This window comes from Lepus europaeus, chromosome 21 (assembly GCF_033115175.1).
Source record: "Lepus europaeus isolate LE1 chromosome 21, mLepTim1.pri, whole genome shotgun sequence".
Taxonomy (NCBI): Eukaryota; Metazoa; Chordata; class Mammalia; order Lagomorpha; family Leporidae; genus Lepus; species Lepus europaeus.
The window spans coordinates 12,920,062-12,934,452 of record NC_084847.1 but is presented as its reverse complement, the minus strand read 5'-3'; the positions used below and the strand labels follow the sequence as shown (position 1 = coordinate 12,934,452).

General features: G+C 51.6%; 1 protein-coding gene across 2 annotated transcripts in view; it reads left to right on the top strand.

Annotated features, from left to right (window-relative positions):
• The window catches only part of VPS35L (VPS35 endosomal protein sorting factor like), a 102,230-nt gene that overhangs the window by 51,288 nt on the left and 36,551 nt on the right, over nt 1-14,391 (top strand). For both annotated transcript variants that reach the window (XM_062179780.1, XM_062179781.1), the window contains exons 19-25: nt 738-818; nt 6,481-6,543; nt 8,158-8,243; nt 9,015-9,095; nt 11,547-11,610; nt 13,045-13,143; nt 14,141-14,218. In XM_062179780.1, the coding sequence (XP_062035764.1) occupies nt 738-818; nt 6,481-6,543; nt 8,158-8,243; nt 9,015-9,095; nt 11,547-11,610; nt 13,045-13,143; nt 14,141-14,218 (552 nt within the window). The remainder of the gene's footprint in view (nt 1-737; nt 819-6,480; nt 6,544-8,157; nt 8,244-9,014; nt 9,096-11,546; nt 11,611-13,044; nt 13,144-14,140; nt 14,219-14,391) is intronic.

Below are 14,391 nucleotides of genomic sequence, written 5' to 3'. Positions count from 1 at the left end.
TGTGGGGATCCCAAGCCATGGCTGAATCTCTGAGCTTCCAGCCTTCCTTTCCTCACCTGGAAAGTGGGGATAATACTGTGCTGGGGAGTTTGGTGAGCGTAAACTGGGCGAGGGAGCTAATGGCAGCTGTTCAGATAACGCCCGCTGGGTGCTGCCTTCCCTGGAAGCCGCCTCCCCTCACGGCAGCCTTGCCTGGCGGCTGTCCTGTTCCCTGTGTGTAGACCAGAGGGCAGCACACTTTGGCGAAGGCAGCCAGACAGTGTTTGAGCCTCTATTCACCTGCCAGTGTAGCACCCAGACAGCCACGGACAAGGCATGAGTGAGAACGGCTCGCTTCCGGTCAACTCTGCACACTGCCGCATAGTCTCACTGTTAGTAAACACTCTTCTTATTGAACGTGGAAACGCTCTTTGCCTTCGGGTCCTGGAACAGCAAGCACTGGGCCTGATCCAGCACGCACTTGGCTCATTGGCTGGTTCCCCGCCCTTCCCACAATGCCTCACCGCGTGCTCCCTGCAGGTGCCTGAGCAGGATGCTGGGACAGGCAGGAGAAAGGACACAGCTCAGGCAGAGGGCTTGCCGTCTGTAGGACCGTGGTACTGGGCCAGGTGGCCGGGTGAGGCGGCCCCTCTGTTTCTATCTTCAGCACAACGCCCTAAACTGTTCCTGGAAGATGCGTGCTGCATTCGCAACCTGTCAGTCCCTCTGTGTCTAACTCAGTGCCTCTTCCCCACCAGAAACGAGAGGTGAACACCGTTCTGGCGGACGCCATCAAGCACATGACCCCGGACCGCGCCTTCGAAGATGCCTACCCTCAGGTGAGGCGCTCCCCTCTCGCAGCTCTGGGCCGCGTTGCATGGACCGGGCTGTGCAGCCAGATCCGCCCGTGTTTGAGTCCCAGCTCTGCCGTACTCTTGCTGTGGGCCCTCTGGTCGGTTATGTGATCTTGCCGGATGTCAGTTTTCTCCCCTGTGAGATGGGAGCAGTAGGAGGCCAACCCTGAGAGGTGGTGAGGGATCCCTGAGACAGGTGCCGGGCGTGTGGCCAGTGGCGGGTAAGCATTGTCGTGGCTGTCGCCGGTGAGTGAGGGAGGGATCTGTGTTTTTCAGTTAACTTTTTTTCGGAAGGTTGAAAGACTAGCAGAGAGAACCCTGTCTCTCCTTAGTGCATTCAGTGTCATCACATTTGCCACGTTAGTGCATTGACTGTCACATTTGCCGCGTTGGCTGCGTCAGCTTCGTTGTGCACCTGTGGACACGCATGCACGGTGGCGGTTTTCTCCGACTCATCTGAGTGAGTCGCTTTCTTCGTGTTGCCTTGTGGTGCCCCAGGAGCTCAGGGACGTCCTCCTCCCTCCCCACAGTTCCTCCATCTGCTTCGGGGACATCAACAGGAAGATGTCTCTGCTGGGTACTCCGCAGCCCACATTCCGGCTTGGTCACTTGACTGTCCATTCGGGCGGAGATTTTAGAAGGCAGCTCGGGCTCCCTTACTGCACAGTAACTCGGCCTAATGAAAACTCTTCCTTTCCATTTAATAGCATGATATTCCGGTGCTAGTGCCTGCGATTGATTTTGAACGTTTACTTAATATAAAGCCACGAGTGGCATATTTTTGTAGGGATTTTTACATTCGGGTAATTGGAGAATTTTTCACCATTTGCCAGTTGAATTGATTTTTGTTTTTTTAATTTTTATTTATTTTTTTATTTTTGACAGGCAGAGTGGACAGTGAGAGAGAGAGACAGACAGAGAGAAAGGTCTTCCTTTTGTCGTTGGTTCACCCTCCAATGGCCGCCGCGGCCGGCGTGCTGTGGCCAGCGCACCGTGCTGGTCCGATGGCAGGAGCCAGGTGCTCATCCTGGTCTCCCATGGGGTGCAGGGCCCAAGGACTTGGGCCATCCTCCACTGCACTCCCTGGCCACAGCAGAGAGCTGGCCTGGAAGAGGGGCAACAGGGACAGAATCCGGCTCCCCGACCAGGACTAGAACCCGGTGTGCCAGCGCTGCTAGGCGGAGGATTAGCCTATTGAGCCGCGGTGCCGGCCTTGATTTGTTGTTTAAGTTTATTGAGCCACTCTGACTCCCTGACATTTTTCTTTTTTAAAAGAATATTTTATGTGACATGCAGAGATATGGGGCTGGGAGGGCAAAACAGAGAACTTAAATTTGCTAGTTCACTCCTGAAATGGCCTGCAATGGCCAGGGATGGGCCACGTGGGATCCATGAGCCTGGGACTCCATCCGGGTCTCCCGCGTGGGTGCAGGGGCCTAGGTATTCGGGCCATCTCCCACTGCTTTCCCAGGTGCATGTGCAGGAAGCTGGATCAGAAGTGGGGCAGCCAAGACTCACACTGGCACAGAAATGGGATGCTGGCATCGTAGTCAGTGGCTTAACCTGCTACGCACAAGGCCAGCCCCACCCTGGCGTGTTTCTAGACGTGATAAAGACAGGGCATGTTTGTGCACAGCATCTGGTACAAGGCAGACAAATACCATTGTCTGAACACAGCGTGGAAGGGGGCGGCTCAGACTTCGCGGATTGTCCATACTTCACATGGAAATCGATTAGCCTTAGAATTTTGTAGACACCATTTATTTGTGTTTTTTTCTAAAGATTTATTTATTGACTTAAAAGAGTTAGAGAGAGAGATAGATCTGCCATTCACTGGCTCATTCCCCAGGTGGCTACAATGGCCAAGCCTGGGCCCAGGCCAAAGCCAGGAGCCAGGAGCTTCTTCCAGGTCTCACACATGGTGGCAAGGGCCCAAACACGTGGGCCATCCTTTGCTACTTTTCCCAGGCCATGCACGGGGAGGCTGGGCTGGGAGCGGAGCAGTGGGGTACCAACAGGCACTCGTGGGAGGCCAGTGGAGGCTTTACCCTCTATGCCACAGTGCCGGCCCCAGCGTTAGAATTTTTGGTGGGGGTATTCAGTAAGACCTTGACTGCTAGAGACTCAGTTACCGGAAGCTTCAAGTAGCATTTGACAACTTTAAAGAAGCTCATCCGAGAGTGGGGAGTCATTCTGTCCTCGAGTTCTGTCTTTGCTGAAAGCAACTTGGATGCCTGGGGCCAGCTGTCACCCACCGCATCCGCGTGGGTAGGAAGGCCCTTGTCGGCAAGGAGGGCCCCGTGGAGAAAGTGAGTTTCCTATCTGGGGCAGGAAGCACACGGGGAACCTGGAGCTTTGTTCGTACCAGAAAATAAGGAGAGAGATTTTTTTAAAAAATAAAGCTCTTGGGCACAGGTGACAAGGGTGCAGGAGCAGCTCGCAGGGACTCTTGCATGTCGCGATCTGGGCATCAAAGGGAACCAGGACCCTGACGGAGTAAAGCCGTGGAAGAAGTAGGAAGCCAGGCATGCATTGCTAGGATACTAGATCATCGCCTAGGTGCGGGGAGAGGCATCTCTCTCTGTTGCCCTGCCTTTTGAGTAAATAAATAAATCCTAAAAAATTAAACGAAGAACCAACAGCAGTGGATGACCCCAGACTGGATGCTGTACGTAGGCGAGGGAAGGTGGTGCTTCCACAGAGCACTTCCTGAGCTGATGGTGCTAGAATATGGATGATGGGCTGGATCAGAGTGTTTCCATCGCAGCCGAGCTGACTTCCCTGTCTGTTCCCAGCAAAGTGGAAGTGTCAGAGGATTTGGTTATTCTTAGGAAACGTATAAATGGAGTGTCAACGGGCAAGGGACGTGATTCGCGCGGTCTGTTTTATGTGGTTCAGGGAGAAGATAGTATGTCTTACATGTACCGATAAAGCACATTTAGCAAAATATTAAAAGTGGATTTAGATAATACGTGGGAGTTCTGTGTTTTACGCTGTCAGGTTTTCTTGAAATTTTTTGAAACTGCAAAGTTAAAACATGCACGCAGACGGGGCGATTATGGATTCTTCGTCAGAGGGCCGGATGGGAGGGAAATAAGGCGATGTGGCAGAATGTGAGCTTTTGTAGATTCCCAGTGGCCTTTGTATCATTCTTTCCATTTTCTTCAGGTTTGGGCATTCTCATAAATGAAATGTTACAGGAAAATACCTCTCTTTAAAGTCACAGTGTAACTGTACTTACGTATTAAGAAAAACTCTTACTCTATGGGGGTTGGTGGCTTTGCATTTTAGAAGCTTTTTTTTTTTTTTTTTGACAGGCAGAGTTAGACAGTGAGAGAGAGACAGAGAGAAAGGTCTTCCTTCCATTGGTTCACCCCCCAATGGCCGCCACGGCTGGTGCACTGCACCAATCCGAAGCCAGGAGCCAGGTGCTTCCTCCTGGTCTCCCATGTGGGTGCAGGGCCCAAGCACTTTGGCCATCCTCCACTGCCTTCCCAGGCCACAGCAGAGAGCTGGACTGGAAGAAGAGCAACCAGGACAGAACCAGTGCCCCAACCGGAACTAGAACCTGGGGTGCCGGTGCCACAGGCGGAGGATTAGCCTAGTGAGCCACAGCGCCGGCAGAAGCTTTATTTATTTATTTATTTATTTTGACAGGCAGAGTGGATAGTGAGAGAGAGACAGAGAGAAAGGTCTTCCTTTTTGCTGCTGGTTCACCCTCCAATGGCCGCTGCGGCCGGCGCATCGTGCTGATCCGAAGCCAGGAGCCAGGTGCTTCTCCTGGTCTCCCATGCAGGTGCAGGGCCTAAGGACTTAGGCCATCCTCCACTGCTTTCCCGGGCCACAGCAGAGAGCTGGCCTGGAAGAGGGGCCACCAGGATAGAATCCGGCGCCCCAACCGGGACTAGAACCCGGTGTGCCGACACCACAAGGCGGAGGATTAGCCTGTTAAGCCACGGCGCTGGCCAGACAGAAGCTATTTTAACCACACAATATTGCAGTATCTTGTAATGCTTTGCCTCTGAAAATTGTCGTGAGAGTTTTTTAATTTATTGATTGATCTATTTTTATTTAGGAGCCAGTGCTGTGGTATAGGCAGGAAAACTGCACCCTGTAGCATTGGAATCCCATATGGGTGCTGGTTTGCATCCCAGCTGCTCGGCTTCAGATCCAGCTCCTAGCTAATGCACCTGGAATGCAGCAGAAGATGGCCAAGTACTTGGTCCCCTGCACCCGTGTGGGAGACCTGGAGGAAGCATCTGGCTCTTGGCTTCAGCCTGGCCCAGCCCTGGCTGTTGTGACCATTTGGGGAATGAACCAACAGATGAAGATCTCTCTCCCTCTCTCTCCCTCTCCTTCTCCCTCTCCCTCACTCTCCCTCTCCCTCTCCCTCTCCCTCTCTCTCACTCTCTTTCTCTGCCTTTGCCTTTCCCTCTCTGTAACTGCCTTTCTAATAAATCTTAAACAAATTTTATTTTTATTTATTCAGAAGGCAGAGCGAGAGAGAGATCTTACATCTACTTGTTCACTACCCAAATGGCCACAAGAGCCAGGGCTGGGCCAGGCCAGAGCCAGGACCCAAAACTTTATCTGGATCTCCCACACGGGTGTCAGGAACCAAAGTACTTGAGCCAGAAGTGCATCAGTAGGAAGTGGGATGGGAGGCAGAGGCAGGACTCGAACCCAGGCACTGCAGTGTGGGATGCAGCTGTCTGTGGCAACACCTTGGCCCCAGCCTGGAGTACCCACTCTGGTTGTGAGGTTTTGAAGTCCTGTCTTAGTCTGTCACTTGAGTGACCTACTAAGCTGCTTAATTGGGTTAAAATAGCATAAACAAAGTATTTTTAGTATGAACAAAGTTCTTTTCAGTCAATTTTCTTGGTATTTCTAAGTTTTGTTTAGAAATAGCACCTGCTTGGTTGTCCTAGGCCAAGACCCCGTGTGCTTTTGGCTGGGACTGGTGTCTCCCCTGCAGCGAGTGGTGCCCATCAGAACCCGAGCGTTAATCTGGGGCAGGTCTCACGGGCTGGGCCCTCATCCAGGGGTGATGCCGTGGCCTTGGACCCCACTGGCAGACCCTCTCCACTGAACAGGTCAGGAAACACGGGGCCACGATGGCCTAGAACAGGTGCCAGCAGATTGGCCCATAGGCCCTGTGTAGCCGGCCACCTTTATTTGCGAATCAGGTTTCCTTGGCACACAGCCACACCTGTTCATCTCCAGGTTGGCCTCCCTGCCTTCCTGTGACAGCAGGAGCTGACTGGGGAGACCTGTGGAGTGCTTGGCCTTCTGCAGAATAAGGTGGCTCAGTCCTGGCACAGTGACAACCACTGGTGTCACCCGAGCTCTCCGAGAGCAGGCAATGTCACTCAGCACCTTACCAGCCGTTCCATTTGATCCTCTGCGCCGCCTAATGAGTGGGGTTCTGCTTTGATCCCATTTCCCAGATAAGGTCACTGAGGCGTGGTTGCCTCTTCAGGCTACACAGCAGGATGTAGGGAGTCAGGAGGGCAAACAGAACTAAACCAGGGCATTAATTCCTCATTCCCTGGGCTTGCCTTTCTGTAATTGTAATCACAAACTGTGAAAATTGTCTTTTTAAAAAACATCCACATTGTAATGAATTTTTTTTTCTTTTATTTTGCAGCTTCAGTCAATCATTAAAAAAGTCATTGCCCACTTCCGGGATTTCTCCGTTCTTTTCTCTGTGGTAAGTAGCTTCCCTTAGTTGTCTTTGGAAATTTGTGTCTGAATGTCTCCGTCATCATTCCATGGAGCCTGGGCTGGCAGAAATGCTCAATGGTTCTTTCCCTAAAGCAGTTGGATCGGATCAGCTGTAGTGTTAAACGCTGGTGTGCTGACAGCCTCAGCAGCAACTGAACACCAACACACGAACACTGCGAGAAAGCTGCTCGTTCTGTTTACCTCATTCCTCACTAAGGGGGGGGGGGGTGCACCTGCTGGGTATCATGCAGGCGTTGCACTGGACGTCCTTGCCATCCTCCCAGCTGACTGGCACGTGGTGCTTGCTTGTTTCCTCCAGCAGTCCGATGATGGGAAACTGAAATCAAGCGAGGAGCTGTCCTGATGTGGGACAGAATCGCGCGTCACCGTGATGCCCTCAAAGATCTAGAACGTTCGGCAGAGTCCTTTCAGGCTCACTGCCGTGTCCCGGGAAGGCAGGGAGCTTGAGGATTCTCTGAAGGAGCATTCTCTGTCCCTTCCTTAGCTTCCTGCTTCTGGGTTGCTTTTGTGTGTACTTAGAGGATTGTAAGTTTTGGGGTTTTTGTTTTGTTTTTGCGATAATAGAAGTTTGTATTGATGGGACACATACCATATTTCAAGCATTGTGTTGGATCTTTTTCATGCAATAAAAACATATTTTTTAAAGGTTATTTTATTTATTTGAAGGGCATTGACAAAGAGAGGGAGAGGCAGAGAGAGACCTTGTGTTTGCTGGTTTACTCCCAGATTGGTCGTAGCAGCTGGGGCTGGGCCAGGCCGAAGCCAGGAGCCTGGAACTTCCTCCAGGCAGAGAGAAGGAGAGCACTCTTATCCACTAGTTCACTTCCCAAATACCCACAACAGCTGGGGCGGGGCCAGGCCAAAGCCAGGAGCCTGGAACTCAGTCTGGGTCTCCCAGGTGAGTGGCAGGGCCCCAAGCAGTTGAGCCGTTACCTGCTGCCTCCCAGGGCGCGCAAGAGCAGGAAGCTGGAATCAGGATCAGAGCCGGAATCTAACCCAGGCCCTCTGATGTGGGATGTGGGTGACCCTCGTGGCGTCTCAACTGCTGGGCCAAACGCCCACCCCTGTGCTGGAGTTTTGCATCGCCTCTTACCACTTTCACACCCCCCACTGGGAGGCAGGTGTTCTTATGATTCCCACTCTACAGATGAGAAAACTGACGATGGGAGAGGTGGACTCTCTCGCATAGATGACGGTCCCTAAGAGCAGGGCCAGGACTTGGAGCCAGGCAGTCAGGTTCATGGCCACTCTACGCTGATTCATCTTCTCTGATCGTCTGTCTGTGCTGAGTTGTCGGCCTGGCCTAGCCCTGGCTGTTGCAGCCTTTTGGGGAGTGAACCAGCAGGTGGAAGATCTCTCTCTCTGTCTCTTCTCCTTTTCTCTCTGTAACTCTGCCTTTCAAATAAAATAAAATAAATCATAAAAAGGGCAAGAAACAAGAGTATCAGGGCTATACATCCCCAGTGGGGTCCTGTCCTCTCCCACCTTCAAGACATCCACAGAGTTTTCGCTTTGCTTGGGTCTCCCAGGGGAAGATGACCTGTGGGTTCCTTCCTTCAGGTGCTTGTTTTGTTTTTAGGAAAAGTTTCTGCCGTTTCTGGACATGTTCCAGAAGGAAAGTGTGCGCGTGGACGTGTGCAAGTGCATCATGGAGGCCTTTATCAAGTGAGTGCAGGCGTGACGCCCGCGCCCCGGGGGGACTTTCCCCTGCTGCACCTTAAGGGAAAGCTGATTGAAATGTTCAGCACGTGTGGGTCAGCTGGAAATCGGAGTTTGAATAATGCTCGAAGCGTTTCTTGTTATCTCTGAAAGATGGATTCCTTCCTAAGGCTTCATAGTGACTAATTCATAATCAATACGCTTGGAGCAAATCAACCTGCCTTACTAACAGACAGGGTTGTTAAGACCTTGTCTGTTGATGCGATTTGAGAAAGCAAATTAGGGAATTTTCCCTGGCACTTCCCACAGGTACTGATGGGCTGTGCTGTCACAGTTGTATTTTTTTTTAAACGTTTTATCGAAGTAGAGTACAGGAACTGCACGTAGCTGTAGATGAATGAGGTCTTGGTGCTCTGATGGCCCTCATCACTAACACGCACCTCACGAGTACCCCGGGGGTCCTCACCCTTACCCTCCCCTATTTCTGTTTCTGGAAGTGTAATTTTGAAAAAGCAGATCTGTGCTCTGGCCGGCTTGGGAGATGCCGCTGTTGGACCATGGTTTTGTAGTTGGGAGGAGTTAGAGTGTGTGTGTAGAAGAGCAAAGATGTTCTTTAGAGAAGAATTAGGAGCAAAGCAGAGTGCTCGTCCTGCCTGGCGAGCTGGGCCCTGAGCCACGCCAGCGGCAGGATTTGCTGTTTCTCAAATACCTGCACTAGGTGAGAACCGCGTCCTTCCGTGCTCTCCCCGAGCGCTCTCACCTGCTCTCATCTCCTAGGCACCAGCAGGAGCCCACCAAGGACCCCGTGATCCTGAATGCCCTCCTGCACATCTGTAAGACCATGCACGACTCGGTGAAGTAAGGCAGCTTGCGGCTGAACCGTGGTGGCGGCGGGGGCAAGGGAGGGGGAGCCTCCTCCTGAGAGTACGTGGGGAGCGGCCGCTGGGCGTGATGTTCCCTTAGTGCTGCCATGGAGGGTCTTGCTAACGAGGCCGTTCCAGGCCAGCGGACCAGGGCCACTGAGGTTAACCTTTATGAGAAAATGAGATGGCAGGTGTTTTTATAAAGGGATTCCTGTCGGGGGCAGGATGGGGTGGGGAAAGACTGATTTCACCCAAGTGAACTCAAATTCTATGTCTCCTGGAGACCTCTTTGTTGTTCTTTTAAACAATGTGTTTTATTTGAAAAGGCAGTTAGAGGAAAACAGAGTTCATCTATTTGCTGAACACAGAGAGAGAGCAAGTGAGAGTGATCTTCCATCTGCTGGTTCACTCCCCAGTGGCCGCAACAGCTGAGGCTGGGCCAGTCAAAATCTGGAGCCTGGAACTCCATCCAGGTCTCCCACATGGATGGCAGGGGCCCAGGTACTTGGGCCATCTTTCACTGGTTTTCCCAGGTGCATTAACAGGGTGCATAACAGGGAGCTGGATCAGAAGTAGGGCAACTGGGACTCGAACCCTTGCTCATAGGGATGCCAGTATCGTAGGCGGCAGCTTACCCTGCTGCGCCGACATTGCCTGCCGCTCTTGGAGCCCTCACTCCCTTTGGTGGTGTTGCATTCTTGGCCTGTTGTTTGGAATTCAGATGGAACTGCTTGAGTTTCTTACGTGAAGCACTCGATGTGCTCCGAGTATTGAGACCCAGATCTGTGTCCACGGCCTCCCTCTCCGTCAGAGGTGGGATTCTCACTTCCCAGCTGTCTTTCTGCTGGGGAACTGTTTCCATGTGGCTGTGCTTAAGGCAAAACCTGCTTGTTTGTGGCTGAAATTCTAGTCCCCGGAGACTTTTTAAACACAGCAGCTTTATTTACCGGAAAATGTTACAAGAATTGAGAAAACCATCTTGGAACTAAACCATCAACAAGATGAACTGTGTTTCTTTTCTTCTTGTTTTCCCTCTTCATGTTAGCGTCTTTATTTCCAGGGCTCTGTTATTTCAAATTCAGGGGTAGAAAGCAAAGACCCCAAAGCACAAGAGCGCTTCAAAAAGTTTGTGGGGAAAAAAGGGATGAATGAAAAGACATTTATTTGGGTGCTGAAAGTTTTTTTGAAAACTGTGCCAAGTTGTTTTCATTTAAAAGTTAGAAGAAAAGTGCATATTATGAAAAACCTATGCTTGCTTTTCAAAAATTGTTCTGCACCAAAATGAATTAATCTTTTCATTCTGTTTTTCTATAAATTTTTTGAAATGCTTTGATAATTGTCGGATATTAGTGTTTGGCTTAAGTTACATCTTTCTTGGCAAAAGTGTGAGTAGGTAGACCAGGATGTGGGGAGGGCTCTCTGGGCCTCGGAACACCGTCCTGGGACCGAACTTCTTTCTCTCTCACTGCTCTGTCTGCCTTTGGGGTGCCGCCTCTGTTCCTGCTGGGAGCTGCCCTACTCAGCCCCGGCCATGAGCCTGCCTGTGGGCATTGGAAGGCTCCCACGTCGCTTGCGTTAATGTCCTGTGGTCCAGAACTGTCACAGGGCCACATGGAGCTGCAAAGCAGGCTGGGGATCATTGCTTCCAAGAACTGAGGGGACAGTGCTTTGTGGGGGGGTGGGGGAGGGGACAGTGTGCACAGTCTTTGCCAAAACTCAGTTCCACTAGAACGAACCAGCACACAGAAACCATGAATCCTGTTTTTTCTCTGGGTTCCTAATTAAAAAAAAAAAAAAAAAGTGGAGAACTATCTGTAGGCCTTCCCGTGTATTAAGCAAAACTATAAAGACTTGGCATTTTCTTAGTGCTTTTTGTGTTAAATTTCCTAGTAAGTAGAAGTGACTCGGATCAGCGATTGATTTTAAAATGCATCCAGACAAGATGGATTGGCAGATGGAGGGGGCACCAGCGAGTGAGGTGCTAAAGCAAGGGCTGTGGAGTGGCCATGGCAGGATCTCAGATCTCAGTAGTGGGTGCAAGTGTTTGCTGGAAACTAGAAAGTTCTTTCCACCTTGCTGAGCATTGGAGGTGTTTTACACTGAAATGTTGAACAGAAATCTCTCCGCAACACAAACTGAGATTGTCCACCTTTTTTTTTTTTTTTTTTTTGCTGCCCAGATTCCAGAGATGAGGAAGCTAAACTTTGTCTTTTGCTGGTAATAAATATTATCTGGAGAGTGGCATCTTTGAGGGAGACAAGAAGGTCATCTACACTATGTGCATTTACATTTTTCCACAAAACAAAAACTCACAGCCTTACTGGGAGTGTTTTAAGTTCCAAAAGTGCACAATGTTGTCACCTGTTAAATTGTTGACCTCTCCGGGCGTGTTCTGCAGGAGTTTTGTCTGACCTCGGTGTTAATTATGTACAACTATTGATTTCAGTGCACTCACTCTTGAGGATGAGAAAAGAACGCTGGCGTATTTGATTAATGGATTTATAAAAATGGTAAGCATGGGGGAGGGTTCAGCGCACTGGGGAATGTGATGTCATTGTTTACTGCTGTGCGGGTGAGAGTGGGGGCACGGTGTGTTTCTTGTTTGCTTAGAACATGTCTTCTATTAGCCAGGACTCCCCTGGGGGCACAGAGAGCCAGGACAAACTGGCTGGTGTGCGCAAAAGGGAGGAGTGGTTTCTGGGTTCCTATGACACTGAGCCCCGAGATGGAACTCTGGGGAGGAGCTGCCGGAGGGGACCCTCCCTGATGTCACTGGGGCCTGTCATCTGGGTCCCTCTTGGCTCAGGGCTCTGCTCTGTTGGCTTCCCACTCAGAGAGGCTGCCTCCCCACCCTGGAGCGCCCTAGCTTCCCATCCTCCGAGCTCTGCAGCCACAGGGGGGCCCCAACAGAAAGTCTGGTGTGAGGTCTTTTGGGATTGACTTGGGTTGTGGCCCAGGCCCCCCCGGGAAGACACAGTTGGGAGCCTCCTGCATCCCGGGGCGGTCGAAGTCACAGCACTGAGGGTGAGGGAAGGTGCTCCCGAGGTGGCTGATGGGGACCGTGCAGGTGGCCAGGCCGCCACATGTCCTCCTCCTCAGTTCACTCACCGAGGGCTGTGTCGCAACTCGTCCCAAAACAGTGCCTTTCAGTACCTGCTCTGAGTTCTGTAACTGTGGGTTGGCTGAGACTCTGCCGAGAGCAACCAATGCCGACGAATTGAGATGAGCCTTTGCATTCCCGCGTTAGGAAGCGCACCTGTGGCTTTGCCGGGTACCTCTTCCTCACCCTTGGGTTACCAAGCCTGCTGCCCGTGTGGAGCTGATCCTCTTAGGGGCTTTTCTGGAAGTCCCATGAGTAAACATGAGGAAATAAGACGAGCAAACCCGAGAACTGTAGTGGAAGTAGCGAAGTTAAACCTGCTCAGGCAAGCGATCGATGGAGCCGGAGTTTCTCCTCCTGGCCCGCTGTCCGTAAATCTGAGAGCAGGAGAATTGGGGGTTTTTAACGGTGGGGAGGCTGCTCCTGCAGCCACTACTAAGCCACTGTGGGCCCCCATCAGGAAGCAGAATGGCACAGCTGTTATTAGGGAAACCCCTCTGGCGAAGGCTCCCGGTAACCCAGCCTGTGTTCTGTGCAGAGGCCCCTGCTGACCCACAGCATCCCATAATTTCCTTTCCAGTGGTTTCCTGCTAATCCTGGAAAACCCTAGTACATTTTGAGCTTCTGTTTTACCCCTTAAGCCCCATGTGGTGTAGTCCAGTGCTGAGTCAGCAAGTCGAGACGGTGATGGTGACGTTTCTGTGAGACACGACTTGAAGCAGGGGAAAGCTGTTCTGGTTGGAGTATCACAGCCGTGTGTGTGTGTGTGTCCGTGTGTGTCCATCCGTCTGTCCGTCCATCCACACGTGACCCTGCTCCCCAGCACCTCTCTCCCTGATTCCAGGTCTCCTTTGGCCGTGACTTTGAGCAGCAGCTGAGTTTTTACGTGGAGTCCAGGTCCATGTTCTGCAATCTGGAGCCTGTGCTGGTGCAGCTGATTCACGTAAGGATTTGCATCCATTCGTTCCTTCGTGTTCTCGGCTCATCGTCTGTGCGCCACCCCCGGGTCTTCCTCCGGGATCCTCCCGCTCCACTTTGCTGCTGCTGTCCAGGGTACGAGAGGTAGCTTCTCGCGGTCAGTGAGACCCACGCCTGTGAAGTCTGTGCGTGGTGGTCTGGACCCCCTTCTCTCTGGCACTCACGCATTCTCAGCGCTAGACACAGACTCTACTGGGTTCCAGCTTTCACGTCTTGGTAACTTTTCATGGCACCCTGAGGCCAAAAGAAATAAGAGTTCTGTTTATTATTAAGGAGGCAGGTCCAGAAAACTCTCCTGTTGTTGCCTTAACAACTTGAGAACCATTTGAAAAATGCATAATATACGTCAACTGCAAGAACAGCGTTTTCCCTGACAAATCACCAATTTCCTCTCTAACGTGGTGTGTGTGTGCCTGTTGGACACTGCACAACCATTCAAACTCCAGAATCAGCTTGAAGGCTGCAATCTTTATTTCCCACTCCACGCTGGGTTACTTTTCCCATGTTGATTGTTGCCTAATACTCACTGTTGATGCCATAGCCACGGGACGCGTGTGGCCTCAGGGGCTGGGGCGAAGCCCCCCAGCAGCGCTTTGTAGGGTCTTCCGCCAAGTATTGCTGCTTTCGTTACAAATGGGGTGCCTGTGAGTTTGCTGCCGCCCCGTGGGTGCCATGGTACACAGCTGCCCATGTGCAGGAAAGCTCCCTAAGGCTCGTGACCTGTGTCCTCCCTGTACACGGCGAGTGGAGACATGGCCGCTGTCGCCGCCGTGCTGATCAGGGGTATCACAGGCTGAGGTGCGCTGTGTGCTCTCAGACTTGCAGCTTCCTCTGTGGTCTCCAAGCCCTTGAACTTAGCACATAGGATTTCTGGAAATCAAGGCGGTGAGCCCTGGCTGGTGGTTAAACTGGAGAATGGCCATTTGCAACACTGTTTCTCCTATGTTCCCAAACAAATCCAGAGTGTGAACCGGCTGGCAATGGAAACAAGAAAAGTGATGAAAGGAAACCACTCCCGGAAGACGGCGGCGTTTGTGCGGGTATGTCTGGAGGATGAGGGCGCTCAGACTTGGAGCCCTGGGGGGCTGTTTGGCTTGCAGGTTGACTGCTTCACTATTCCTGGACGAAGTCACGTGCGTCATGGTGAGGGTAACATTGACCTCTCAGGATTAACTTTTCCCTGGGTTTTTGAGGATTGGGCAGTTTGCCTAAT